Raw genomic sequence first — 26,723 nt, 5'->3', positions numbered from 1 at the left:
CAAGACTTCAGCCCAGAGTACAAATGTCTTGAGCGCTATTAGGATAGATGGACGCAGCTAAAGGTGCACCGCACAAGGTTTGTGTCACTCAGGATGCCAGACCGGAGGAAAGCATGAAACATTAAAGGATTAGGAAGGAACTATGTTTGGAAGCTAAAACCGTGATGGAGGAAGAAGAGTCAATCCTCTCAGCTGTGACATGTCAATAGGTGGAAATTTACCATACAGACCGGAGGGAATTAGCTGGACTCCTTACTTGTACAACTTCAATACTTACTTGGCTGTAATTCTATTATATTGTACAACAGATACTGATAGACTGAGGCATAAAATAGTAAAGCAAGCGAATTCAGAGAAAAAGGGAAAATATTTGGAATCAATAAAAGCAATTAATTAAAGCAGCAGCAGCAAAAATTAAAGGCTCTTCTTCCCCTTACTATCAGGGTTCCTCAGGGTTTAGTCCTAGGCCTCCTCCTCTTCGCTCCATAGACCGCCCCTATTGGACAAACCATCAGTAGATTTGGTTTTCAGTACCATCCCTATGCTGATGACACCCAATTATACATGTTGTCTCCTCAGGTCACCCCTGCATTACTACATAATATCAGTGACTGTCCGCTGTCTCTAACATCATGTCCTGCCTCTGTCCAAAACTGAATCTTTCCAAAACAGAGCTCCTGCTCGCCTCCCTCTGCTAACCTTCCTAAACCAGATACTTCCATTTCCGCGTGTGGTTCTACTAGAACTCTCAAGCAGCATGTGCGCTGTCTAAGGGTTATATTTGACTTCTATCTTTCCTTTACTCCATAAATCCAATCACTCACTAACTCGTGACTGTTTCACCTCAAACACCATCTCCAGGAAACAACCTTTTCTTACCTTTGACACTGCAAAAACTCTTATTGTTACTTTGATTCATTCTCGTTAGGACTACTGCAGTTCCCTCCTAATTGGTCTCTCTCTTACTGAACTCTCATCTATGCAATCTTTTCTGAATGTGGCAGCCAGGGTCGTATTTCTGTCCAGCCACTACAGCAATGCCTCCACCCTGTACCAGTCATTACACTGGTTATCCACATGCTACAGAGTCCAATATAAACTTATCACTCTCACCCACAATGCACTCCACGGTTCTGAAGTGCTTTCGTCTGTTTACCACCCATCCCATTCGCTCCGTTCCACTGATTGGTCCCCAACCTTTCTTACCTAGAGAACCATATTCAGCTCAGATGGTCATGAGCCACATCCAGAATTCCTCCCAAGAAGTGACATCCAGCTTCCAACTCCCCCACAGAAGAGACACCCAGAGTCCCCACTATCAGTATAATGACAGCCAAAGCTTCCCAACAAAAAACTCACTGAGGCAGCAAATTGCATCCAGGGGTTCCCACCTTTCGCCATTCAGTATTCTCACATCTAGTACTGCCATCACATCCAGCTTCTAGCACCTCCTCTATCTGACAGTATAACCCCATCTCCAGCTTAGCACTTAATTGCTCTCTCTAACCCCATATGCACATCCAGATCTGCTCTTCTGTGCAGGGCTACTCACAAAGTCACCATCTGGAGACCTGCTCTTCATAGCTGTGTGCCATGTCACACATGGACCTGGAAGTCACATGTGGCTCCTGAGCCACAATTTTGGGATCCCTGCATTAGACTAACATCTTCTATAATCCGAATCTCACACTCCCTTCTTCAAGACTCCTCACGAGCTGCGCCAGTGCTCTGGAATGCTCTACAATTTAAGTCACGTACAGTCTAAACCGTTTCACGCACAAAACATTTCATTCTCCATTCCTAAAATTTCTTAAGAAATCTGGTCCCTTCTATCTCCTGCTTCCACATCTCCATGCACATGAATACTATTTGAATTTATTATACTGATGGCTGGACCTTACATGACATGAGCTTTGTGTCACCCCTATTTCCTTAGATGTTAAGCTTGCGGACAGGGCCCTCACTCCTCTGGTTAATTGTTGAATTATGTGTTACTCCGTAATGTCTGATATTGACTGTACATATCCCTTCTTAATTGTAAAGTGCCGTGGAATATGTTGGGACACTATGCATGAATAATTTGCTTTTTGCCCACTTTTACCTGAGCCCTATAGAATGGAGTAAAATGAAGCAATCCTGCACTTAGAATTTGTCTAATATGTAATGTACTCAAAGGTATTAAAAGGGAATCTGAGCAGTATATGTCATGGTCGGCCATTCATGAAAAAGGGGTTTAGTAAAAATATGCCCAAAATGGACAAGATGATTCCTTTCAAAAGCATCGAAAGTGATCAACTAAAAATGTAATTAACTCATGATGGTGTTCCTTAGAATTCCTGCTCAAACCAAGCACAGGTGCTAGGTGCACCCTTGGTGTGGCCAAACAGTTCGGTGAACCTTCCACCTACTTGTTTTCCATCTATCTCCGCTCTTCTCTGGCTCTATTAAGCCGGAGATGTGAATCAAATAATGAAGGGGTGGAGATTGAGGGAATATAGGTTGGTGGGAAGTTGCACATAAAGGTCTGGCCACACCAAGGTTGCACTGAGCGCCTGTGCTTGGTTTGAACAGTCATTCTGTGCTTACAGTCCCTTTAAATTGATCAGTAATTATTTGTCTGAGAAAAACATGGCCACTTATTCTAGAAACAACACAACTCATGTCAAACATTCCTCATCCAGTGCAAATCAAAGAGCTATTTCCTCCCTATTCACATGCAACAGAATATGTGCCTTGGCAAGAAAAGAAAAAAACCCTAAAAACATCAACGAGAAGAACAACCATGTTTATTTCTCTAGTGGATTCTTGTAGGAAAATTTGTGAATTAACTCCACTGAGTGGGTCTAATCTTTGAGCAGATCCAAAACTGCAGCGTAAAAACTCATTTCTGCAGCGCTGAAGAGCTGTCATTGTACAGGTTGCAAATGCAATACCACTATATTGGACAACTGCTTAAAATACAATATTGTAATATTCAAAATCTGAGCGAGCAAAGAAAAAAAAAAAAAAAGAGCAACGACCGAGATACAAGACGGCTCCTTCTTGCCTTTATTATTCCAGGATTGTGTTATTTGAGAACGAATAGAGAGCACAAGTAGGATGGATGGTGTAGAAATGTAGATGGGGAATCTGAAGCCGCCACTTGCTGGCATAAATACAGAGGGCTAGTGGGAAGGAAAGTACAAAAAAATGCAGTGGAGCACTAATCTCACATACAGGTGTCACAAAAATCTGAAAAAAATAAAATACGAAACCCAATCAATCGGGCCTGGTCTTGGGGGAAAAAAAACGCAAATAAGTGTTAATAGTTTTCTAGCACTTATATTAGCTAAAAAGAAATCAAACAGGCACTGTCTACATCATCAGCTTCTAGGTTTCTATGACAAAACTTTCTGCCTCTTGCAATGCTGGTTCAGTGTTTAAGTGACCACACATTAAGGGGATTGTACCATAAACATATCCCCTACTCACAAGACAAATGTATGATCGCTGAGGGTCCAACTGCTGGGACCAAGGCTGTGGAGCCAGAAGAAAAGTCCCGAATCCACCATGAAAGGGGTTCTCCACTACTCGGACAACCACTATATTACACCAAGTAAAATAAAAGCCTATACTCTCCTCAGGTGCAGGCGCCGTTCCAGCAATGTCGGTGCCTGGTCTCCCGAGGTTTGCTTGACATGTCACGCAAGCCCTGCAGCCAATCAGTAGCCGCTTCACTCTTGCATCCTTCAGACAAAACAGACATCCTGAGGAAATCAGAGCAGCAGCTCTTCTTCCAGATTACAGTTTTGTCCGAAGGATGCGAGAATGAAGCGGCCGCTGATTGGCTACATGACATAACATCACATAAGCCCCGGGAGATCAGACGCTGACATCTCTGGATTGGCACACGCACCGGATGAGAGTATAAGCGGTTATTTTACATATGTAAATATAGTGATTGGGAAGAGGTTGTCAGAGTCGTGGAGATAAAAAAAAAAAAAGTCAATACTGCATTCATTAGGAATTTAGGAAAAAAACAAACAAGCAAAAAAAAAAAAAAACCTTATGAATGTTTGCACTATTAGCATATTTTATGTTTTATTAATTTAAGGTTATATATACAGTGGCAACCAAAAGTTTAGCTTTTTTTTTTTTTTTTAAAGTGTGATTACTTCTGTCTGGTTGTGGTGAGGCCATTTTCCTGGAGATTTTAGTAAACCGGAAGCAAATGGTTGTCAGCTATGAGGACGAAAATTGTGTGCGACATTGTTTTATCCCTTTATGTGTTAGTTTTCAACATTTTCTGGGCCAAATGTTTGGCATATTTAGTCATAGGTAGTAAAATTTTGCCTTAATTTTTTTTTTTTTTTTAATGTACTGTATGTTTTTTAAGTTAAAATATGGCAAAGACTTTAAGCCAAATTTATCACCAGATGTCAGGAAGCTTAATATTCTCAGAGTCAACTCAGGCAAAAGCCAAAATGAGGTAGCTATGGAATTCACCTGTTCTCAGAGTCAAGTTTCACGTATATTAAAGAAACAAAAATAAAATTATGGAACAGCTGACAAACCTAGAAGTGGACGACCACGGAAAAATTCCTCCAGAGTTGATCACATTATTAAGAAAAAGTCAGTATCTGATGTCCATAAAAGTGCTGCACAGATTTCACACAAAATGAGGGAAGAAAATGGGGTCAAAGGGAGTCGCCAAACTGTGGTGCCACGGCTAAGAGCAGGAGGCCTGAATGCACGAGGTCCAGTCAAGAAGCCTTTCATCTCTGCAAAGAACCGGAAGGTGCGACTTGAGTTTGCCAAAGAACAAAGAACACAGTCAATGGAAAGACACAGATTGGACTGAGGTGTTGCGGTTGGATGAATCCAAGTTCAATCTGTTTGGTACTGATGACAAGCACTATATATACACTGCCCAATAGGAAAATATAATGATGTAAGGTACCAAAACACCTACAGTGAAACATGGTGGAGGCTATGTCATGGTTTGGTGCTGCTTTTCTGCATCTGCCATTGGCCCTCTGCATAGAATTGATGGAAATATGAATGCTACCATGTACAAGGATATACTGGAGAATGTAATGCTGCCACGTGGTAAAGCCAAAGTAGGCAGGGGATGGAAATTCCAGCAAGACAATGATCCTAAGCACACATCCAATTTAGTCTAAATTGGTTACCAAAGTCGAATATTTTTCTGTTACAATGGCTAAGCCAATCAACTGAATTAAACCCTATAGAGCACCTCCAGGATGAGTCAGGGCGACGAGTTGGGGCCCGTACCCAGAGCAATAAAGATGAATTGCTTGCAGATTTGCAAATGGAATGGGGCAAGATCCCTCAAGATGTCTTGAATCCCCGAGTGGCATCAATGCCCAGTCGGTGTGGTGCAGTAATTAAAGCAAGAGGTTGTGCTACAAAATACTAAGTTATGGCACTGTTGGCAATGAATTACTCTCCATGTTGTGATCAATAAATAGTAGATGCAAAACTTTTGGCCATCAGTTTTCTTTAATTAAATGACCATACCTATATTCAAAAGCATTTTGGTTAAAATTAAAAAAGGGAACCTGTCACATCATTTGGAGCATGTAAACTGTCCCCAGGTCGTTGTTATTGATGCAATGTGCATCACCAACACGCTTTTTTCATGAAAATCGGCACTATAATCATTTGCAAAAAATACTTTATATATGTACAGTACAGACCAAAAGTTTGGACACACCTTCTCATTTAAAGATTTTTCTGTATTTTCATGACTTTGGAAAGCCTTAGTTACTTACCGGTAACGGGATTTTTCGGAGCCCATAACAGCAGCACGTGAGAGAGAGGATCCGCCCATCAAGGACAGGAAACCTACAGGTTAAAAAGGGCGGCCCTCTCTTCCCGCCTCAGTTTAGTTAACAGAGCATGAGAGTACCGCCAAGGTTAGTTATAACAAAACATAATCACATTAAGTACATTACTTTTCATCAATTTCCCAAAAGGGTGCACAAAAAGAAATCAAATCTACAGGAGTGCACAACGCCAGTGAAGGGAGGGAATATAAAGGTGCTGTCATGGGCTCCGAAAAATCCTGTTACCGGTAAGTAACTAAGGCTTTATTCGGTCGTCCATGACAGCACCACGTGAGAGAATTACAGAGACGAAGGAAATTAGGGAGGGACCACAGCTTGAAGCACCCTTCTCCCGAAAGTAAGATCTGCAGTGCCACCCAGATCCAATCTATAGTGCCTATAGAAAGTAGAGGGAGAAGACCAAGTGGCAGCCTTACAAATCTCCTCAATGGAAAGCCCTGTCTTCTCTGCCCAGGAGGTTGACACCGCTCTGGTAGAATGCGCCCTCAATCCCTCCGGTATCTCTTTATCCCCTGAGGAGTATGCGAGGGAAATGGCCTCCTTGATCCATCTAGCGATTGTAGCCTTTGAGGCCTTACAACCCTCCCTAGCCCCCTGATAGCAAATAAATAGGGACTTATCCTTTCTAAAGCCATGTGATACTTCTAAGTACCTTAGTACGCACCTCCTAACGTCTAAAGTGTGAAGTCTCTCCTCTTTTTGATTTTTGGGCGGAAAGCAAAAAGTTGGGAGAACTATTTCCTGGGTTCTATGGAATCGAGTGGCCACTTTAGGAAGAAAGGCTGGATCAGGTTTTAATATAATCCTATCGTCCAGAATTAGCGTGAATGGAGGGCATATTGAAAGGGCCTGTAGGTCACCGACTCTCCTGGCTGAAGTTAGGGCTACTAACAGGACCGTCTTTAGGAAAATAATTTTGGGGGAGACTAAATCTAGTGGCTCAAAAGGAGGACTGGTCAAGGCATCTAAGACAAAATTCAAATCCCAGGGAGACATCTTTGCTTTGGTAATGGGTCTACACCTAAAGGAAGCTTTTATAAAACGGCCTATCCAATAGTTATCTGCAATATTGGAAGAAAATAAAGCTCCCAACGCCGACACCTGTACTTTCAAGGTACTGGTAGTGAGACCTAATTCTAAGCCTCGCTGCAGAAATTCCAGAATTTTTCCAATAGGGGGCCCTCCTCCACCTTAACTTCTGCAAAGGACAGAAACTTCCTCCAGGTCCTGGCATAAATACGGGTGGTAACAGGTTTTCTGCTAGCCAGGAGAGTATTCACTACATTTGCGGGGAATCCTTTGTTGGTCAATAACACCCTCTCAAATTCCACGCCGTCAAATGTAGACTCGGGGTTGGAGGATGGGAAAGTGGCCCTTGAGTGAGGAGGTCCGGAATCTCCGGAAGAACCCAAGGATCTGATATGGACATCTTCCGGAGACAAGGGAACCACGGTCTTTTGGGCCAAAAGGGACATACGAGTATCACTCTGGCCCGGTCTGCCCTGATCTTTCTTATCACCGCTGGGAGCAGGATCATGGGAGGGAAGGCATAAGCCAGAGGAAATCTCCAGGGAACCATAAAGGCGTCCACTGCCAGGGGTCCTTCTCTGGGGTCTAAGGAACAAAAATTTTCCACTTTCCGATTGGCTCTTGTTGCGAATAAGTCCACAGTCGGAAGGCCCCACATTTCTACGATTCTGGAGAATATTTGTGTATTTAGGGACCACTCTCCTTCTTTTACAGAAGTACGGCTGAGGAAATCCGCTGTGATGTTTTCCTTGCCTTTTAGATGAGTAGCCGAAAGAGAGACAGTGATCTTCGGCTTTCAGCAGAAGTGCGTTCGCTACCCTCATCAAGTTTCTTGAGCGGGTTCCTCCTTGGTGGTTTATGTAAGCTACCGTGACTTGATTGTCCGAGAGTACACGGACATGCTGGTCCTGAAAATATATAAGGAACTCGTTGAACGCATGCTGCACCGCCAGAAGCTCCTTAACATTTGATGACAACTGTTGCTCACTGCTTGACCAGGTTCCCTGCACTAATTTCCCTTCGAAGAGAGCTCCCCAACCTGTAGCACTTGCATCAGTGGACAAGACTGCAGTTGGACTACATTCCCAGGGAACCCCTTTAGCAAGATTGTCTTGTCGTAACCACCAACGAAGGGACCATATGGCACGAGGACCTAGCGTAAACTTACGGTCTAGATGCCCCTCTAAAGCTGCGTTATTGTACAACACATCCCACTGAAAGGCTCTTGAATGCAATTGTGACCAACGAACCGCAGTAAAAGTGGAGGTGAAGGTTCCCAATAGTGACATGGCCTTACGGAGTGACATAGAAGGTTTACGTATACATTGTTCTACCAACTCCCGGATTCTATCAATTTTCTCTTCTGGAAGACAACATAGCTGTTTCCTGGAATCTAATATGACCCCCAGATATTGTTGTACGTTGAGTGGAGATAGTCTAGACTTTTCTAAATTTAGAAACCACCCCAAACTCTTTAAGACTGACATGGTCTCCTGCAGGTGGGTCTCGCATTGAACCAACGAATTCCCCACTATCAGGAGATCATCCAGGTAAGGGATAATTAGAATGTCCCTTTCTCTTATATGGGCCATAACTTCCGCCATTACTTTAGTAAAAACCCGTGGGGCTATAGCTAAACCGAAGGGGAGTGCAGTGTATTGGAAGTGTTTAACCACCCCGTCTATTTCAATGGCCAGCCTCAAGTATTTCTGGTAATCACTATGAATTGGGATATGGTAATACGCATCTTTGAGATCGAGCACTACCATATAGCAGTGGGGAAAAAGTAACTTTATTACGGATTTTAAAGACTCCATTTTAAAGGTGTGCTCCAGGTGGGCTACTCGCCGCCAGGTCCTAAATCCCCTGGCGTTCAGCTGCTCGCGCCAAATAATTCAAACGAGCCCCGCCCCTTCCGGTGACGTCACAGGGCTTCCTGCCCGGCGCACCGGAAGTCGCGTCAGAAGGTCGCGCCCGTCACGACCTGGATTTCCTGCAAGTGGTAGCGGGGGGGGGGGGGGGGGAGCCCGCTAGCGGCCCCACACCTGGCGGACATCTACCTCCCGTGAGGCGATGTCGCGCCTGCCGCAACGCTCACGGAGGCGCCCCCATGAGCCCTGCCGTGGCGTCTCCAGAGGACCGGGACGGACCGGCTCCAACCACCTGCTGTGGCCCTCTCTGGGACAGGAGTCCATCTTTTGCAGGTAAGCCTGCAAGGTCCCCCATCATGGACAGGAAACCTAAACTGAGGCGGGAAGAGAGGGCCACCCTTTTTAACCTGTAGGTTTCCTGTCCTTGATGGGCGGATCCTCTCTCTCACGTGGTGCTGTCATGGACGACCGAATAAATTGTACATTCACACTGAAGGCATCAAAACTATGAATTAACACATGTGGAATTATATACTTAACAAAAAAGTGTGAAACAACTGAAAATATGTCTTATATTCTAGGTTCTTCAAAGTAGCCACCTTTTGCTTTGATGACTGCTTTGCACACTCTTGGCATTCTCTTGATGAGCTTCAAGAGGTAGTAACCAGAAATGGTCTTCCAACAATCTTGAAGGAGTTCCCAGAGATGCTTAGCACTTGTTGGCCCTTTTGCCTTCACTCTGCAGTCCAGCTCACCCCAAATCATCTCGATTGGGTTCAGGTCTGGTGACTGTGGAGGCCAGGTCATCTGGCGTAGCACCCCATCACTCTCCTTCTTGGTCAAATAGCCCTTACACAGCCTGGAGGTGTGTTTGGGGTCATTGTCCTGTTGAAAAATAAATGATGGTCCAACTAAACGCAAACCGGATGGAATAGCATGCCGCTGCAAGATGCTGTGGTAGCCATGCTGGCTCAGTATGCCTTCAAATTTTGGCTAAATCCCCAACAGTGCCACTAGCAAAGCACCCCCACACCATCACACCTCCTCCTCCATGCTTCACGGTGGGAACCAGGCATGTAGAGTCCATCCGTTCACCTTTTCTGCGTCGCACAAAGACACGGTGGTTGGAACCAAAGATTTCAAATTTGGACTCATCAGCCCAAAGCACAGATTTCCAATGGTCTAATGTCCATTCCTTGTGTTCTTTAGCCCAAACAAGTCTCTTCTGCTTGTTGCCTGTCCTTAGCAGTGGTTTACTAGCAGCTATTTTACCATGAAGGCCTGCTGCACAAAGTCTCCTCTTAACAGTTGTTGTAGAGATGTGTCTGCTGCTAGAACTCTGTGTGGCATTGACCTGGTCTCTAATCTGAGCTGCTGTTAACCTGCGATTTCTGAGGCTGGTGACTCGGATAAACTTATCCTCAGAAGCAGAGGTGACTCTTGGTCTTCCTTTCCTGGGGCGGTCCACATGGGAGCCAGTTTCTTTGTAGCGCTTGATGGTTTTTGCAAATGCACTTGGGCACACTTTCAAAGTTTGCCCAATTTTTCGCACTGACTGACCTTCATTTCTTAAAGTAATGATGGCCACTCGTTTTTCTTTACTTAGCAGTTTTTTTCTTGCCATAATACAAATTCTAACAGTCTATTCAGTAGGACTATCAGCTGTGTATCCACCTGACTTCTGCACAACACAACTGATGGTCCCAACCACATTTATAAGGCAAAAATTCCCACTTATTAAACCTGACGGGGCACACCTGTGAAGTGAAAACCATTTCCGGTGACTACCTCTTGAAGCTCATCAAGAGAATGCCAAGAGTGTGCAAAGCAGTCATCAAAGCAAAAGGTGGCTACTTTGAAGAACCTAGAATATAAGACATATTTTCAGTTGTTTCACACTTTTTTGTTAAGTATATAATTCCACGTGTTAATTCATAGTTTTGATGCCTTCAGTGTGAATGTACAATTTTCAAAGTCATGAAAATACAGAAAAATCTTTAAATGAGGTGTGTCCAAACTTTTGGTCTGTACTGTATATCTTACTTGCTTGTTTAGTCATAGGGGTGTCATTCACTGCATTCAGTCCTGCTTGTCGTCACCCACTTAATTTGAATTATGCCCCCGGGTTTGCGGAGACGTCACATGAATATTCGCATCCAAATTCCACGCTTGTGCAATGTGTATTCTGAAGCCATGCTTGTGCATTGTCCATCGGCGATTAACTGTCGGTGATGTAGGTTATTTATGAGTCACCCCCTGTTGGCAGAATGCTTGGCCAACAATTAGGGCTCTTTCACACGTCTGTGTCTAGTACGTGTGGCGACTTTCCACACGTACTGGAGACACTGCTACACGTAGACCCATTCAAATGAATGGGTCTGTGCACATGTCCTTTTTTACCCGCTGCACGGGCTGCAAAACGTCCCACACGGATGACATCCATGTGACACGTACCGGTGCTTGGGAATCAGCGGTACAGTTAGCGCTGTTCCCAAGCGCCGGGTGCTGAACGCTGCCCTCTTCATTGTCCCCTGCTTGCTGAGTGAGTGACAGGACACCGCTCGCTGAGCGCAGCTCTGGGGCCCGCTCGCTGGAGCGAGTCACTCTCCCCGGTGTGAGCAGTCGCATGGATTACTACGGGGGACACTTAGGACACGGGAATATAAGGATTTTTTTATTTTAATTCTTATTTTTACAGTTGGACACTGCGGGAGCAGACTACTACTACCAACATTGTCCCCTGCTGGAGCTGCGATCAGCAATGATGAGGGCAGCGTTCAGCACCCGGCGCTTGGGAACAGCGCTAACTGTACCGCTGATTCCCAGGCGCCGGTACGTGTGCTCCTGATGCGGCACATGGTTACCACATAGGTGCACATGGACACATGGATATCTCTGGTACTGGTTTTTCCAGTACTGGAGATATCAGAATGTGTGAAAGAGCCCTTATTGTGTTTTTTCTTTCAAAGAGCAGTTGCTAATGTATCACATGATATAATGTTTGCCTTTACACAGCATCAAAAGCAGGAAATGCTTTGTCTAGAAAAACATTGATAAATACACCCCTGGTGAAAACTGCAGGTGGCTGCAAATTGGTATCACAGAGAACCTTTTCATGAATGGATGACCATTAACCCCAAAGAACTTATAAATGTTTCTTCTGCTCAGACTGGAAGGTGAAGGCTGCAGTCGATCCGCAGCCGTGGAATGATTGCAGTGGTCACGTGATGCTCCCCGTCAGAGGTTTATGCCAGCAGATCATTGGGGGGGGGATGCAGGAGGAGCAGCGCCGGTTCAGGAGCAGAGCATAGTTTGTTTTTTACTTTCCTAAACCAACCTGGGCTCATTGAATAGAATTTGTAATATAGGGGAAAACCCCTTTAAGTGGCCGCTAAAGTCAACAGTTCTACTTCTCAGATCAGTAAAACGGGAACGGCTCAACGCTCAAGTACTGGCATAGAGGGCCAAAAAATAAAATCATGAAGACGACAAATAGAGGTTTGCCAACATAAATTGCTGAAATAACAATATAATGTTATAATGGACCTGATATCACCTCCTTACTAACCAGAATCCTACATCTGTCCACTATTTCATCTTTTTTCTCTGCTAGATTTCTAAAACTTAACTTGGATAAAACAGAATTCATCTTTCCACCATCTCATTCTATCCCCCCCCCAAACAGAACTATCCATCAAAGTCAATGGCTGTCCATTCTCCCCAGTCCCGCAAGCTCGCTGCCTCGGGTAACCCTAGACTCTGATCTCTCCTTCAAACACCACATATCCAAGCCCTTTCCACTTTTTGCCAACTCAAACTCAAAAATATCTCCCGGATCCGCACATTCCTCAACCAAGATTCTGCAAAAACACTAGTGCATGCCCTCATCATCTCCCGCCCTACACTACTGCAACCTCCTGCTCTGTAGCCTCCCTTCTAACACTCTCGCACCCCTCCAGTCCATCCTAAACTCAACTGCCTGACTAATCCACCTGTCTCCCCGGCCTCTCCTCTGTCAATCCCTTCACTGGCTCCCTATTGCCCACTCCAGTTCAAAACCCTAACCATGGCATACAAAGCCATCCACAACCTGTCTCCTCCATACATCCGTGACCTAGTCTCCCGGTACTTACCTGCACGCAACCTCCGATCCTCACAAGATCTTCTTCTCTACTCCCCTCTTATCTCCTCTTCCCACAATCGCATACAAGATTTCTCCCGTGCATCCCCCCTACTCTGGAACTCTCTGCCCCAACATATCAAACTCTCGCCTACTGTGGAAACCTTCAAAAATGAACCTGAAGACCCATTTCTTCCGACAAGCGTAGAACCTGCAGTAATCCTCGCTCCACCATACCCCCACCTACTGTATCCTCACCCATCCCTTGTAGATTGTGAGCCCTCGCGGGCAGGGTCCTCGCTCCTCCTGTACCAGTCGGTGGCTCGTTTTGTTCAAGATTAATGTATTTGCTTTTTGTTATGCATACCCCTTTTCACATGTAAAGTGCCATGGAATAAATGGCGTAATAATAATAATAATGTAGCAGCACAAGAGCAGCATCTATGACCATGATACCACCACACAGTGCCATTCATTATCAAAATAACACCATCATACCATGCTTGTATGCAATCAGAATTATAGCTTATGACAGTTGAGTGGGAGAGTTAGGGCTGATAACGGTACATTTCCCACAAATTAAAAAAAAATAACTACAGATGATCTTGTAAGGGAGGAGACCAAAGAAGAAAGGATATGTCCTTGTGTTTAATCTACATAATCTGTCCAAAACAAAAGGAATTCATTTCCTATATTTAGTTTCTTTTTCTGTGGGATAAAGGCCGTTTTGTGGCTTTTTTTTTTTGGGAAGACATATGTGGTAGAAGATGAATATCATATATAGCCTTGTAAAGGTTTCTAGATTGGACTAAGCCATTTTCACTAGGGCAGTATAGGGGCTATATCTTTGACATGCATGAAAAAATAAGAGGGAGAATATAGAGAAAATTCAGCAGTTTTTTGGATAAAAAAAAAAGTGTAAATTTATTTTATTGTAAATTGGAGATAAAACGGGACATTTCCAGCACAAGAAAAATAATGTGAGCTTTTCCTACACAATTTGAACTAAAAAAACAGTCTTTACTTATGGATCGCAACGTGTAGAACAATCTCACTTTTCTAGTGCTTGGAATGTCCTGTTTTACAATAAAGTTTTTAATCCATTTTTATCCAAAAAAAAGGCCTGGATTTTCTCTATATTCTGATACATTCGCTACCATCGAGCAGGAGAGGTTTTTTCATCAGAGCATCGCTGGCAACTTCAACTTGGGTGAGCTGGATCTCACTTTTTGTTGAAAAAAAAAAAAAATGGTGGCCATATTATTGCGTTAGAAAACACGGACCTTCCAAGAGTCTCGGGATTGCATCAGTATTTTACATTATACTTTTTCACTGCAATTTAAGTGGCCATGTTTTTATGCAACATCATGGCCAAACTATGGGATATTTTCGGCAATCACAGAAGATGCAATTTGACCCCGACTTGTGAATTTACCGGAGTCAGAATTGGACCAAGAATGCTTTACAAAGCCGAAAACCAGTATGAGCACAGGAACAGGTGCTCATCACTGTGGTTTCTCTAGGAAAAGTTCTCACACTCTGCAATGAAATAAGATAATGATTCCATAGAGATAATAAAATGAGCTGCAACCACATGTAAGACGGCACGTGTACGACGTAGCAATGTGCCTTACCATGCAGCATAGTATTGTACCATCATATCTTTATACATCTGGGCGGTTTAATACTCCATATATTCGGCCATACTTCCTTTTCTAGTTGAATTATCACCATTTATCTGATTCATATAATAGATGCCCATTCCTGGACAATTCTATTATACCATTAGTACAATTAGTAAATAAATCTGGCACTATATGGGTTTCTCCTTCCTAATAGGGATCTCGAATGCCAAGGCCACACGATGTGGCAAGAATTCTTTATTTACATAGGTTTCAACTATATAGTCTATAAGTGTGCTTTAAGGTGGCTGCCGGACACATAGTTGATGGGAGGTATGTATCACAAAAGTGGTTGTCCTCTGTGATGTAAACCTGGGGTAATGCCCTAGGTGCACATACTACTAAGAGGCTTGTTTGGTGCATCTGGGCCAAGTTTTAAGGGCAGCCTGAGAGATGGGCGGGTCTGGTTGCCCACATAACCACACCCAGGGGTGGGTTTCACAAGGTAAAATGGAGTCTGTTTGACAGATGGTCTGTATCTGGAGGTTAGAAGACCTGCTGTGTGATGTCTCCAAGCTGAGCCAGTATACTGGATGCTATCCAGCCTGTGTGTACTGGACTGTCTCTAAAGTGACTGTGTTGGAACATTTTACTTTGGTTTGCCTGCACTGAAAGGCCATTTATTTTCCATTGCTTGTGTCATGGCTTATGAAGCACCAATAAACCAGCCTGGACATTTAAATGGAAACTGTTCCTGAGTTGCCACACCACGGACCCAAGAAAGCCGCATTCCTACAGTGCCCAATACAGATTACAGCAACATTGGCAAATCCTCCAGGCAATTTAAGATTTTTACAGCCTCCCGATTGTGTACGTCTCTGATTTCGAATCCTCCAGTTTTGAAAATGTAAAAAAAAACAAAACACAAAACTACCCTGAACTGCCAACTCTGAGGTGCAATTGGATATGTCAACATACGTATTGCAGAACAATCTGGAAATAAATAAAAAAAATTGGACAGTAAAAAGTTTGTTCACGCCGAGTTTTATTTGAGGTGGCAAAATATGACGTGGTTAGCACGAAATCCATGTGGTTCATCAACAGTTTCCAATATTGATGCAATTTTTGGAGCAATTTTTCCCCCAGACTTGACAATCAACATCAATACCTCCTTGCTTTTTTTTACTCTCTCTCTCCATTAAGCATTTTTTTTTTTTAAAACAAGCATATTGTAAAAAAACAAAAACACCTCACTGTATGAACGGCAAATATGATTTTCCTATTTAAATCAACAATTATTGGAAATGGTTTTAGATGTGGATTTTGGAGCAGAATTTGCTCCAAAACACACGTTGAAAAACTCCATGTGAACATACCCTAAACGAAGGATGTAATTATAACTGATGGCAAATGGTTTGAAAACTTAAATCAAGCATATTGACTGCCAACATGCCTGATACTTTTGTGTAAACCAGTAACTTGACATTAGTACAAAATCGGCCGGACCATTGTTCTGGAGACGCAGAACCCTGTAGTTGGAGGTCTGTAGGGTATCCGTAATACCTCCTATTTAAGTTAGACAATGAACGCAGACCTCATGCACAGAAGGAAATTCTGCTCCTATATAGAATAATAGATGCCCCCAGAGTATCTCCAAGATCCTGACATTACCTGATGATATCTCTTCATGCTCCCAGCTTGCCTTGTTTATGCCATAAACACTTTGCACCATTATATTACAGCAGCCTACAAATTGAGTGCAGATTACCATAATGAATAGCACACAATTGCAATATACTTGTTTTTTTCCAATTAATTTAAGCATCTAAAGCATGTCACAGCTAAACCACTTCAACATCGATCACAAAAAAAGAATGAACACCACTGTAAGGCTGCATCTGTGTTTTATGCTTGTGTATGTGGATGCAAAAATATTTGCTAAGATAGACAGAAAAGTCTCTTCCTACTACGGTGCTTAGCAAAGATTGAATCAGGTTTCATTGATCTTTCCAAAGACACCAATGCTACTTGTTACTATTATGGACATGTAAAAATGCAATCTGGTCCCAGAAATGTAGATACTCACCTATGAGATGAGCCATCAAGGACTTCATGAGTGTAACTAAACCATCTGCTCATACACACCAATTAAAAGGGTTATCCCACTACTGTATATTGACGACCTATCACTAGGGCAAGTCCTAAATATCAGATCGGTGGGGATCGGACATCCCAAAGTTCAGCTGTTTTCGTTGCTGGCAGTGGATAGATGAAAGCAGTTGCGGATGGGACAACAACGTCATCTACGTAGTGGCCGTAGCTGGCTAGTACACATCCGCCCTTATTCAAATAAACAGGAGTGGATCTGCCGTACCTGTAATGGCCAATACACAGTTGCCAGAGCTGAAAGGTTCAGCTCCCCAAGTAACAACATCAATCTGCCACCAGCACAGAGAAAAGCTGAATGGTGGGTAGTAGGAACTCCACCGATCTTTTGGATAGTTCATCAATATAAAAGTAATGTCCCCACCCATTAATCATGTAGTGTAAACGTCAAATATCACCCAACTGACCTATTTGGCCACAGTCCATACAGATTTCAGAAAACACGTTACCTGGATCCCGTTTGTTTGGAGGCTTTTCTGTTGCGGTTCGGGAACTATAGGTGTAGAAGTGGTGGCATAGGTATACGTCACTTGAGGAATCAAGATAGTCCGTTTGTTGGCAGCTAGTGCTCTTAAACAGGGCACACTGTTCTGACTGGTAATGGCAACAATAGTAGGTAACTGGGCAGTGACTGTAGGAATAGCAATGTTTATGGGATTGGCACTTGGGTTTATAATTAGAGCTGTCTCAGACTTTGCGACACTCTCCATTTGCATTGGCTCTTTTCTAACACAAGATAAGTTCAAGGGCTCTTCTTGAAGAGAATAAACACTGCTCTGGTAAACGCTAGTTATGGAAGGTCTTTCCGGTACATTTCCAAGCTGCTTTGGTAAGGATAAGTCTAGAGGTTCTACTTGCTGCTCCGATGGGCCCTGTACCTCGTCAGAGATCGTTGCATCATCGGAGTTATTTAAAGAAGAGAGGTTTAGTGGTGAAGGAGAGGTTGTGCCAATCTCAGGACCGTTTGTAGCCAAAGACTGAGAGGGCCCGTTTTTAGCAAGGTCATTTAAGCCATTCTGAACTTTGTCATTATCTTGCGACTCATTACTTTTTTCTGTCGAGACACCATGGTCTTCAGATTTTGGAGAAGATGATCGAGAAGACTGAACAGAAATTTCTCCACTTTGCATTTTGGCAAACCACTTTTTTACCACGTCCAATGGTAGATTTACTGAATCGGCAATTTTAGAAAGTTCTTCGGCACTTGGCTGTGCATTCAGAGCATGGTAAGCTTTGAGAAGAGATAGGAGGTTTTTCAATGGTGGTTGACTGGGAGTAAGATTTCCATCTGAGGTGTCCACAGAAGATGACTCAGATTTAACAGGTTCATCTTTGCTACTTTCGGGAAGTTGATCGCTCTTTTTCTGCTCATAGTGCTTGGGTTCTTGAAGTGCATTTGTGTTTTGTGAACCATCATCAGAAATCATGCAAGTGCTGTCCGCTGTAAACTTTGTTTCTTTTTCGGTTTTGATAGTGAGATCTTCCGGTAGTTTTTCCGCTTTGCAAACCTCAACTGGAACTTCCTTCTTTAAGTTTTGTGGAACAACTGGAAGCTGACTTGGTTGCTCTAAGCTGTAATTTATGATTATTTTGGTTGTACCATCTTGATCAACCAGAGGAAGACTAATAGCTGAAATGACAGAATGACCCGCTTGCTGAATTGTTGCGGAGGTCAGTGTCCCTTGTTCTTTGGATGCAAGATGTGCATGATTGTTTTCTAATACTTGTCGGATTACATTCCCATCCATGGCCACCTTGAGAACATTTTGAATGTCACTTAGATTAATACTAATAGGTGATACCAGGCCCATAGTTGGTAGAACAACAGCTTGTACCACACCCTGAGGAGAACTGGTTGCCTGCAGAGGGCTACCACCACTGAAGACCCCATTTTGCAAAGGGGCTGAACAGTTGATTCCTGACGCAACCACTATGGGCTTTATTTCATAATCCACAGGTTCAGTCTTAATTTGGTTTACTGGAAGTTGTTCCTGTAAAGGCTTGTTCTCTATCTTTTGTCGGATTGGTGGCCGAACTGGGCTACCAGGGGATGCAGAAAGGGATGGGGAAGAACACTGAGGAGTCTTTAATCCAGATCGTGCTCGTCCATTAACAGGAATAACTCCAATGCATTTTTTACTGCTTATGTGGGAACTGTAAGAACCAGAATGAGAAAATCTCTTCTTGCAGTTTGGACACTCATATGGCTTCTCTCCTTCAAGACAAAAATTATAGGAGAATATTAAAGCACAGCTTGTAGTGTTTCCCATAATACAAAATGTAATATTAAGGAAATATGCAAAAAAAGTATCTTATTTAGTATTAGTTAATGCCACAGAATTTTATTTTAGCGGACAATTTCAATAGGATCCATCACCAGCGGTCCTTCCCTGGTTGTGTTTATCTGATTGCTACTGCATTCATGAACGGGATGCCACGCTACAGATTGGCACCAAAGAGACTGGCGGTGACGATGGAGGAATAAGTGGGTGAGCAGAGGCATAACTTCAAACTGGAGGGCCCAAATAAAAAAAATCTCCAACACAACTCCAAAATATCACAGGTCTGTAATATTACTTGTCTTTAATATGGGCCAAAATTGACCATTTGGATCCCCCGAAGCACCAGGGCACGCATGCAACCCCGAAATTCACTATAGTTACGCCCTTAAGGGTGATTAAACATTTTTTTTTCTGTTAGTTACTTTATCAGTAACCTGGGGACTACATGGAAAAATGATTAAAACTAATGAACTCCCATTCAAAATCTAAAATGTAATGGCTTTGCACAATTAAGACAACCACTTCTCCAAAAACAGTCGTCATGGCTGAACTGTGTTCTAGACCTCTACTGTCAACCTGCTGCTACACAGACACCGCTGGAGGCGCTCTTATTTAGAGTTTCTCCATTCTGGCTTATGGAGTCCCAAGCAATAGTGTCCACTTGTACTAATAGTGTATTGAGGATGTCTTAGTGGGTTACCCAAGAGGACAGCATGTTTAGTGCATTGAGGATGTCTTGGTGAGCTACCCAAGATGACAGCATGTTTAGTGCATTGAGCAAGTCTTGGTGAGCTACCCAAGATGACAGCATGTTTAGTGCATTGAGCAAGTCTTGGTGAGCTACCCAAGATGACAGCATGTTTAGTGCATTGAGGATGTCTTGGTGAGCTACCCAAGATGACAGCATGCTTAGTGCATTGAGCAAGTCTTGGTGAGCTACCCAAGATGACAGCATGTTTAGTGCATTGAGCAAGTCTTGGTGAGCTACCCAAGATGACAGCATGTTTAGTGCATTGAGGAAGTCTTGGTGAGCTACCCAAGATAACAGCATGTTTAGTGTATATAGGATGTCTTGGTGGGCTACACAAGATGACAGCATGTTTTAGTATAAAAGTACAGTCCATTTACGACACAGCAATAATTTCATCTTCCCTGCGCACTGCATGCCATCCCTGTGCACAGTATATAAGATACTTACCACTGTGAATACGTAAGTGTTCCTTTAGATGATGTTTGTATTTAAAAGCTTTTCCACATTCAGTGCATTTGAATTTACGGTTTCCTCCAGACTGTGTTACATGCCTCTGCGAGACACAAAACGCGTTTAGTCAGTGACAAAACCTACAAGTGCCGTCTACACAGTACAGCAAAAGAAGCTGAAAGCGTTCAATAGATGGATGGACGGACGGAAGCAACGTTGTGACTATGGATGGAAATCTAAAACATGGATCCAGATCTTTTGAATTGGTGCTGTCCATAGCTAACAATGAGAAGTGTTTTACTGGAGTTTCAAGTTGTATAACAAACATGGGCGAAAAAATAAATATCCATGTTATATAGAAAAAAGATGTAACTCACAATCCTCCCGTTCCACTTCATCTCTTCTTGTTATGGTCTGTGGGTATCTGAGCTCCAGCAGTAAAGTCCCTAACAACATTTCCTTGAGTATTGCACCTGCTCGACACGAGTGTACTAGCTGGCTAACATTGCATTTTAGGCTGCACATGCGCAGTCTCAATTTGCTATGTGACGACATAGTATAAGATGCAGGAAATAAGCCAAGTTAATTTGGCCTAATGACGATCCCAAATCCACAACAAATTCTATAGCTCGAGAATCTAACCAATAAAAGAACTGACTACAACTTCCATCGAATCTCAGGACGATGATCATCAGCAGCACCCGAGTCCTACATTTTCTGCTATAACGTACAATCTCATTGCCAAAAAGTTGGGACGCTGTGCAAAAAGTATAGAAAACAAGATTGCGATAATGCAGAAATCTCTTATAGCCACACATTATACACAACAGAACATAGATCACAGATCAGAAGTTGAACATTAGACATTTTTCCATTTCAATTAAAAAAAATAAAAATTAAAGTCATTTATGGCAGCAGCACATCTCAAAAAAGTTAGGACAATGCTAACAAAAGGCTGGAAAAGTAAGTGGTAGTAATGAAAAAATGACAAGACGGTGAATTTTCAATGTCTGTGCATAAAAAGAGCAAGTTAGAGAGGCAGAGGCTCACAGAAGCAAAGATGGTCAGAGCAGGGCCTGCTCCAGGTTTTTGTGGGCCCCGGGCGAAAGAGTCTCTGTGGGCCCCTTTAACACATACCATGCTTCATGATGCACAGATACAGCAGAGAAATAAATACAATATAATATAATATAATATATATAGTACAATGCCGAAGATTTCACTTCTTACATTACATGACCGATATCTATTGTAACTTCCACAACAGCTCAGAAACTGGTGAATCGCTCCATACAGAATAATAGCCCCCATAAAATGCTCCATACAGGATACTGGCCCCCATATTACGCTCTGTACAAGATACTGGCCCCCTTATAATGCTCCATACAGAATACAGGCCCCAAATAATGCTCAATACAGAATACTGGCCCCCAAATAATGCTCCATGCAGGATACTGACCCCTATATTACGCTCTGTACAAAACACTGGCCCCCAAATAATTCTCCATGCAGGCCGTTACCTCCACATAATGCTCCATGCAGGCCGTTACCTCCACATAATGCTCCATGCAGGATGTCACCTCTCCCCTCCCTTATAATGCCCCATGCAGGATGTCACCTCTCCCCTCCCTTATAATGCCCCATGCAGGATGTCACCTCTCCCCTCCCTTATAATGCCCCATGCAGGATGTCACCTCTCCCCTCCCTTATAATGCCCCATGCAGGATGTCACCTCTCCCCTCCCTTATAATGCCCCATGCAGGATGTCACCTCTCCCCTCCCTTATAATGCCCCATGCAGGATGTCACCTCTCCCCTCCCTTATAATGCCCCATGCAGGATGTCACCTCTCCCCTCCCTTATAATGCCCCATGCAGGATGTCACCTCTCCCCTCCCTTATAATGCCCCATGCAGGATGTCATCCCCCCCTTATAATGCCCCATGCAGGATGTCATCCCCCCTTATAATGCCCCATGCAGGATGTCATCCCCCCTTATAATGCCCCATGCAGGATGTCATCCCCCCCTTATAATGCCCCATGCAGGATGTCATCCCCCCTTATAATGCCCCATGCAGGATGTCATCCCCCTTATAATGCCCCATGCAGGATGTCACCTCCCCCCCATATAATGCCCCATGTAGGATGTAAACCCATTATAATGCCCCATGCAGGATGTCATCCCCCTTATAATGCCCCATGCAGGAGGTCACCCCCCCCCTTATAATGCCCCATGCAGGATGTCATCCCCCCCTTATAATGCCCCATGCAGGATGTCATCCCCCCCCTTATAATGCCCCATGCAGGATGTCATCCTCCCCCTTATAATGCCCCATGCAGGATGTCACCCCCCCCCTTATAATGCCCCATGCAGGATGTCATCCCCCCCTTATAATGCCCCATGCAGGATGTCATCCCCCCCTTATAATGCCCCATGCAGGATGTCATCCCCCCCTTATAATGCCCCATGCAGGATGTCATCCCCCCCTTATAATGCCCCATGCAGGATGTCATCCCCCCCTTATAATGCCCCATGCAGGATGTCATCCCCCCCTTATAATGCCCCATGCAGGATGTCATCCCCCCCTTATAATGCCCCATGCAGGATGTCATCCCCCCCTTATAATGCCCCATGCAGGATGTCATCCCCCCCTTATAATGCCCCATGCAGGATGTCATCTCCCCTTATAATGCCCCATGCAGGATGTCATCCCCCCCTTATAATGCCCCATGCAGGATGTCATCCCCCCTTATAATGCCCCATGCAGGATGTCATCCCCCTTATAATGCCCCATGCAGGATGTCACCTCCCCCTCCATATAATGCCCCATGTAGGATGTAAACCCATTATAATGCCCCATGCAGGATGTCATCCCCCTTATAATGCCCCATGCAGGAGGTCACCCCCCCCTTATAATGACCCATGCAGGATGTCACACACCCCTTACAATGCCCCATGCAAGATGTCACCCCCCCTACAATGCCCCATGCAAGATGTCACCCCCCCTACAATGCCCCATGCAAGATGTCACCCCCCCCCTACAATGCCCCATGCAGGATGTCACCCCCCCCTTATAATGCCGCATGCAGGATGTCGCCCCTCATATAATGCCCCATGCAGGATGTTACCCCTCATATAATGCCCCATGCAGGATGTCACCTCCCCCCCCCCATATAATGCCCCATGCAGAATGTCACCCCCCCGCATATAACGCCCCATGCAGGATGTCACCTCTCCCCCCCCCCCCATATAGTGCCCCATGCAGGATGTCACCCCCCCCTTATTATACCCCAAGCAGGATGTCACCCCCCCCTTATAATGCCCCACGCCTCCATATATTAAAAAACAAAAAAACAAATACTTACCTCAGTTCTCACCTGCTGCCGCTGCTCCGGACTCCTCTTCCGCGCCGGTGTCTTCCCGCTCTGCACTGTGACGGCTAAGGAGAGAGCGCGGTGTAAAGACGTCACTGCGCCCTCTGACCTGTGAGACGTCAGTGTGCAGCAGCCGCGGAAGAGACCGGACCTGCTGCGGAGGCGCGGGGAGAGGTAAGTATTGTGCCGGGTGCCGGGGCCCTGAACAAGCAGGGGGGGGAGAGGGGGGGGGGGGGGGCAGGCGCTGGCACCGCACCGCTCACGGGTCTCATAGCGCGCAGGGGTCCCAGACAGTGAGTGGGCCCCTGCACCTGCTCAGTGCCCCGGCACTTGCCCGGGTGCTGACGCCGGCCCTGGGTCAGAGGTTCACTAATCTGAACAATTGAATCTAAAATTTGTGGAACAATTTCAGAAAAATGTTCAACATTAAATTCCAAAGTCTTTGAATATCACACCATCTACAATACATTTCATCAAAAGATTCAGACATTCTGGAGAAATCCACGGGCACAAGGTTGATTATCAATATTGTAAGCTCGTCATATACGGGCCCTCAGACGGCACTGCATTAAAGACCGGCATGATTCGGTCATGCAAATTACTGCGTGGGCTCCAGAATACTTTCAGAAATCATTGAGAACACAGATTGCAGTGCAATCCACAAATGCAAGTTAAAGCTCTATCATGCGAAGAAGCCAAATCACACAATCCAGAAATGCTGCCGTCATTTCAGGGCCAAAGATCATTCAAAATGGACCGAGGTCAAAGCAAAAAAACTGTTCTATGGTCAGATGAATCAAAATGTGAAATTCTTTAGGGAAACCACAGACGCGTGTCCTGCAGACTCAGGAGGAGAAGGTCCATCTAGCTGGTTATCAGCGCACAGTTCCTGCATCTCTGATGGAATGGGGCTGCTTTCGTGACATGGGCAACTTACACATATTGAATATTACCCATCAATGCTGAGCAGTATATAGAGGGTTTAGAACAACATGCGCTCCATCCAGATGTCTATTTCAGGGTAGTCATTGCATACTTCAGCAAACAATGCTAAACCACATGCTACAACAGAAGAGTTCGGGAGATGAACGGGCTGCCAATAGTCCAGACCCTTCACCAATAGAAAACATTTGGCACATTATGGAATGAAAAAATCTGACAAAGACCCCGGACTGTGGAGCAGTGAGAACCCTACAAATCGGACAAGAATGGGACAACGTTGCTCTCCCGAAACTCCAGCACTGGTCTCCTCACTTCCCTGACGTTTACAGACTGTTGTAAATAGAAGAGTGGGTGATACACAATGGTGGACAGGCCCAGGGCCAACGTTTTTAAGAGGTGTTGCTGCCATCAATTTTTAAATAAGTTTAATTTTTTGAAAAGAAATGGAAAAATGTCCAACATTCACCTTCTGATCTGTGTTCTGTTGCGAATAAAAAATGGCCACAAGAGATTTCCAAATCATTGCAAACTTGTATTCTTTATATTTCATACAGCGTTCCAACTTTTTTTTGGAATTAGGGTTGTACATCCTGCGGTGTTGTTTTGTCCCACCATCACTCAGAAAAGGAGCAGCAGGTGACAGACCACAATTATTACAATTCTTTATCATGGTTGTGCCTGTAGTTTGAACAACCCCAAATGTGAGCTCATCTCTTACCTATAGATCCGCCTTGTATTGGGTGTAGAAGGTTAGAGGAAGTGAAGGTTGAGCATGCTCAATGCCACTCCATTCAAAGTCAATGGCACTGATGGGGACAACCGAGCATGGCTCGTAATCAGTGCAGTACAGTACAGTGTCCATACTCTGTACCCATTTGCACATAGATGCCCCCCATTTCTAAGCAGGGCGCGACTAAATAAAGGCAGATTCCCCATTACGTACCTGGTCTTTCCCTGACTTATGTGAGGTCATGTGACGGTCAAGCTGAGTTCTGTATGCGAATGTATAGCTGCACATAGAACAGCTGAAGTTATCTTCATTCTTCTCGTGCCTGTACTTAATGTGCTCCTTCAATGATGTGTAGCGCTTGTACCCTCGATCACAGTATGGGCAGGTGAGGAGCTGGGAGAACGCGTCTGGAGTCCCTACAGATGGCATTAAACCAAAAATGTCAAAGCTACATAAACACAGTGCAATATACGTAAGACAGATGGGCTTTCAAAACAGAAGTTATTGACTTAAAAGGGGTTGTTCCCTTTCAATGAAAAGTTAATCCCTGAGGCTAATTGTAAAGAAAAGGCGCTGTACTCACCTTACCTGGGTCCATTGGCGACTCTTCGGATGTCTGGCTTTGGCGCTGACGTCACATCGATAGCCAATCAGTGAGCTCAGAGGCTCTGAGCAGGGCATTGCCATGTAGGCGGACCACCCTGTTAATAGTTGCTGAGCTCACTGATTGGCTGTTGTGCTGTCGACGTGATGTCAGCGCTGCAGCCAAAGTCAGACACCGGGAGCAGCGGTGAAAGTCATAGGTGAACCCAGGTAAGGAGAGTACAGCGAGGCTCGTTTCTTCGCAATAGTCTGCAATCGAGAATTAACTTTTAATGAAAGGGAACAACCTCTTTCATGGTTACCCATTGTACATTCACAAGATATCGCTAGTGTGACATTTACATAAAGCAGGAACATGGATCATTACACAAAAATAAGAGTTATTGCCATTTACCCTATTTATGCAACCATTACTTTCAGATAACCGTGTAAGGTCACTAGTTTTAGACAACCTTTTATCATATGACCCAATGGCAGATCAGGTCCGACTATTTATCATTAAAAGCAAATGGATGGTGAACAGTTTGTTTTTTAAAGCAGATTAAAAAAAGTTGTGTCTGCACAAGTTTGTCAACAGATTGCTGCTGGATCCGATCTAATGGATAATTACTGGACACGTGAACATAGCATGAGAGACAACGTCCAGTGCTTTCTTGGACATCCATTGTGTATGGCTCTGATTTAAAGTGGATTTGTCACCAGATTTCACAATACAAACTGCACACATTACTAAATAGATCTTAGACCTGATCAGTCTAGTGTACTTACTTTGAAAAGCCACGTCAGAACGGCTGTATAATACTCAAAATTAAATTGATATTTTAAAGAGTCCAGGCTAGAGCTCATATACATTTAGGCTATGTGCCCACGATGCAGAAATGAAGCAAAAAATTTCTGCAGCGTTTCTGCATCTCCCTGGCAGAAAAAACGCATGC

The 26,723-nt window shown here is 44.2% G+C and overlaps 1 protein-coding gene across 3 annotated transcripts in view; it reads right to left on the bottom strand.

The window, feature by feature from the left end:
- Window positions 1-26,723, bottom strand: part of ZEB1 (zinc finger E-box binding homeobox 1) — a 139,892-nt gene that overhangs the window by 15,821 nt on the left and 97,348 nt on the right. For all 3 annotated transcript variants that reach the window (XM_073677612.1, XM_073677613.1, XM_073677614.1), the window contains exons 5-7: window positions 25,399-25,601; window positions 20,138-20,243; window positions 17,107-18,872 (exon numbers count right to left, since the gene is read on the bottom strand). In XM_073677612.1, coding sequence (XP_073533713.1) covers window positions 17,107-18,872; window positions 20,138-20,243; window positions 25,399-25,601 — 2,075 coding nt within the window. The remainder of the gene's footprint in view (window positions 1-17,106; window positions 18,873-20,137; window positions 20,244-25,398; window positions 25,602-26,723) is intronic.

This window comes from Phyllobates terribilis, unplaced genomic scaffold (assembly GCF_046119375.1).
Source record: "Phyllobates terribilis strain yellow unplaced genomic scaffold, ASM4611937v1 Scaffold_4__5_contigs__length_816908805, whole genome shotgun sequence".
Lineage (NCBI taxonomy): Eukaryota > Metazoa > Chordata > Amphibia > Anura > Dendrobatidae > Phyllobates > Phyllobates terribilis.
This window is presented reverse-complemented; position numbering and strand designations above follow the sequence as displayed.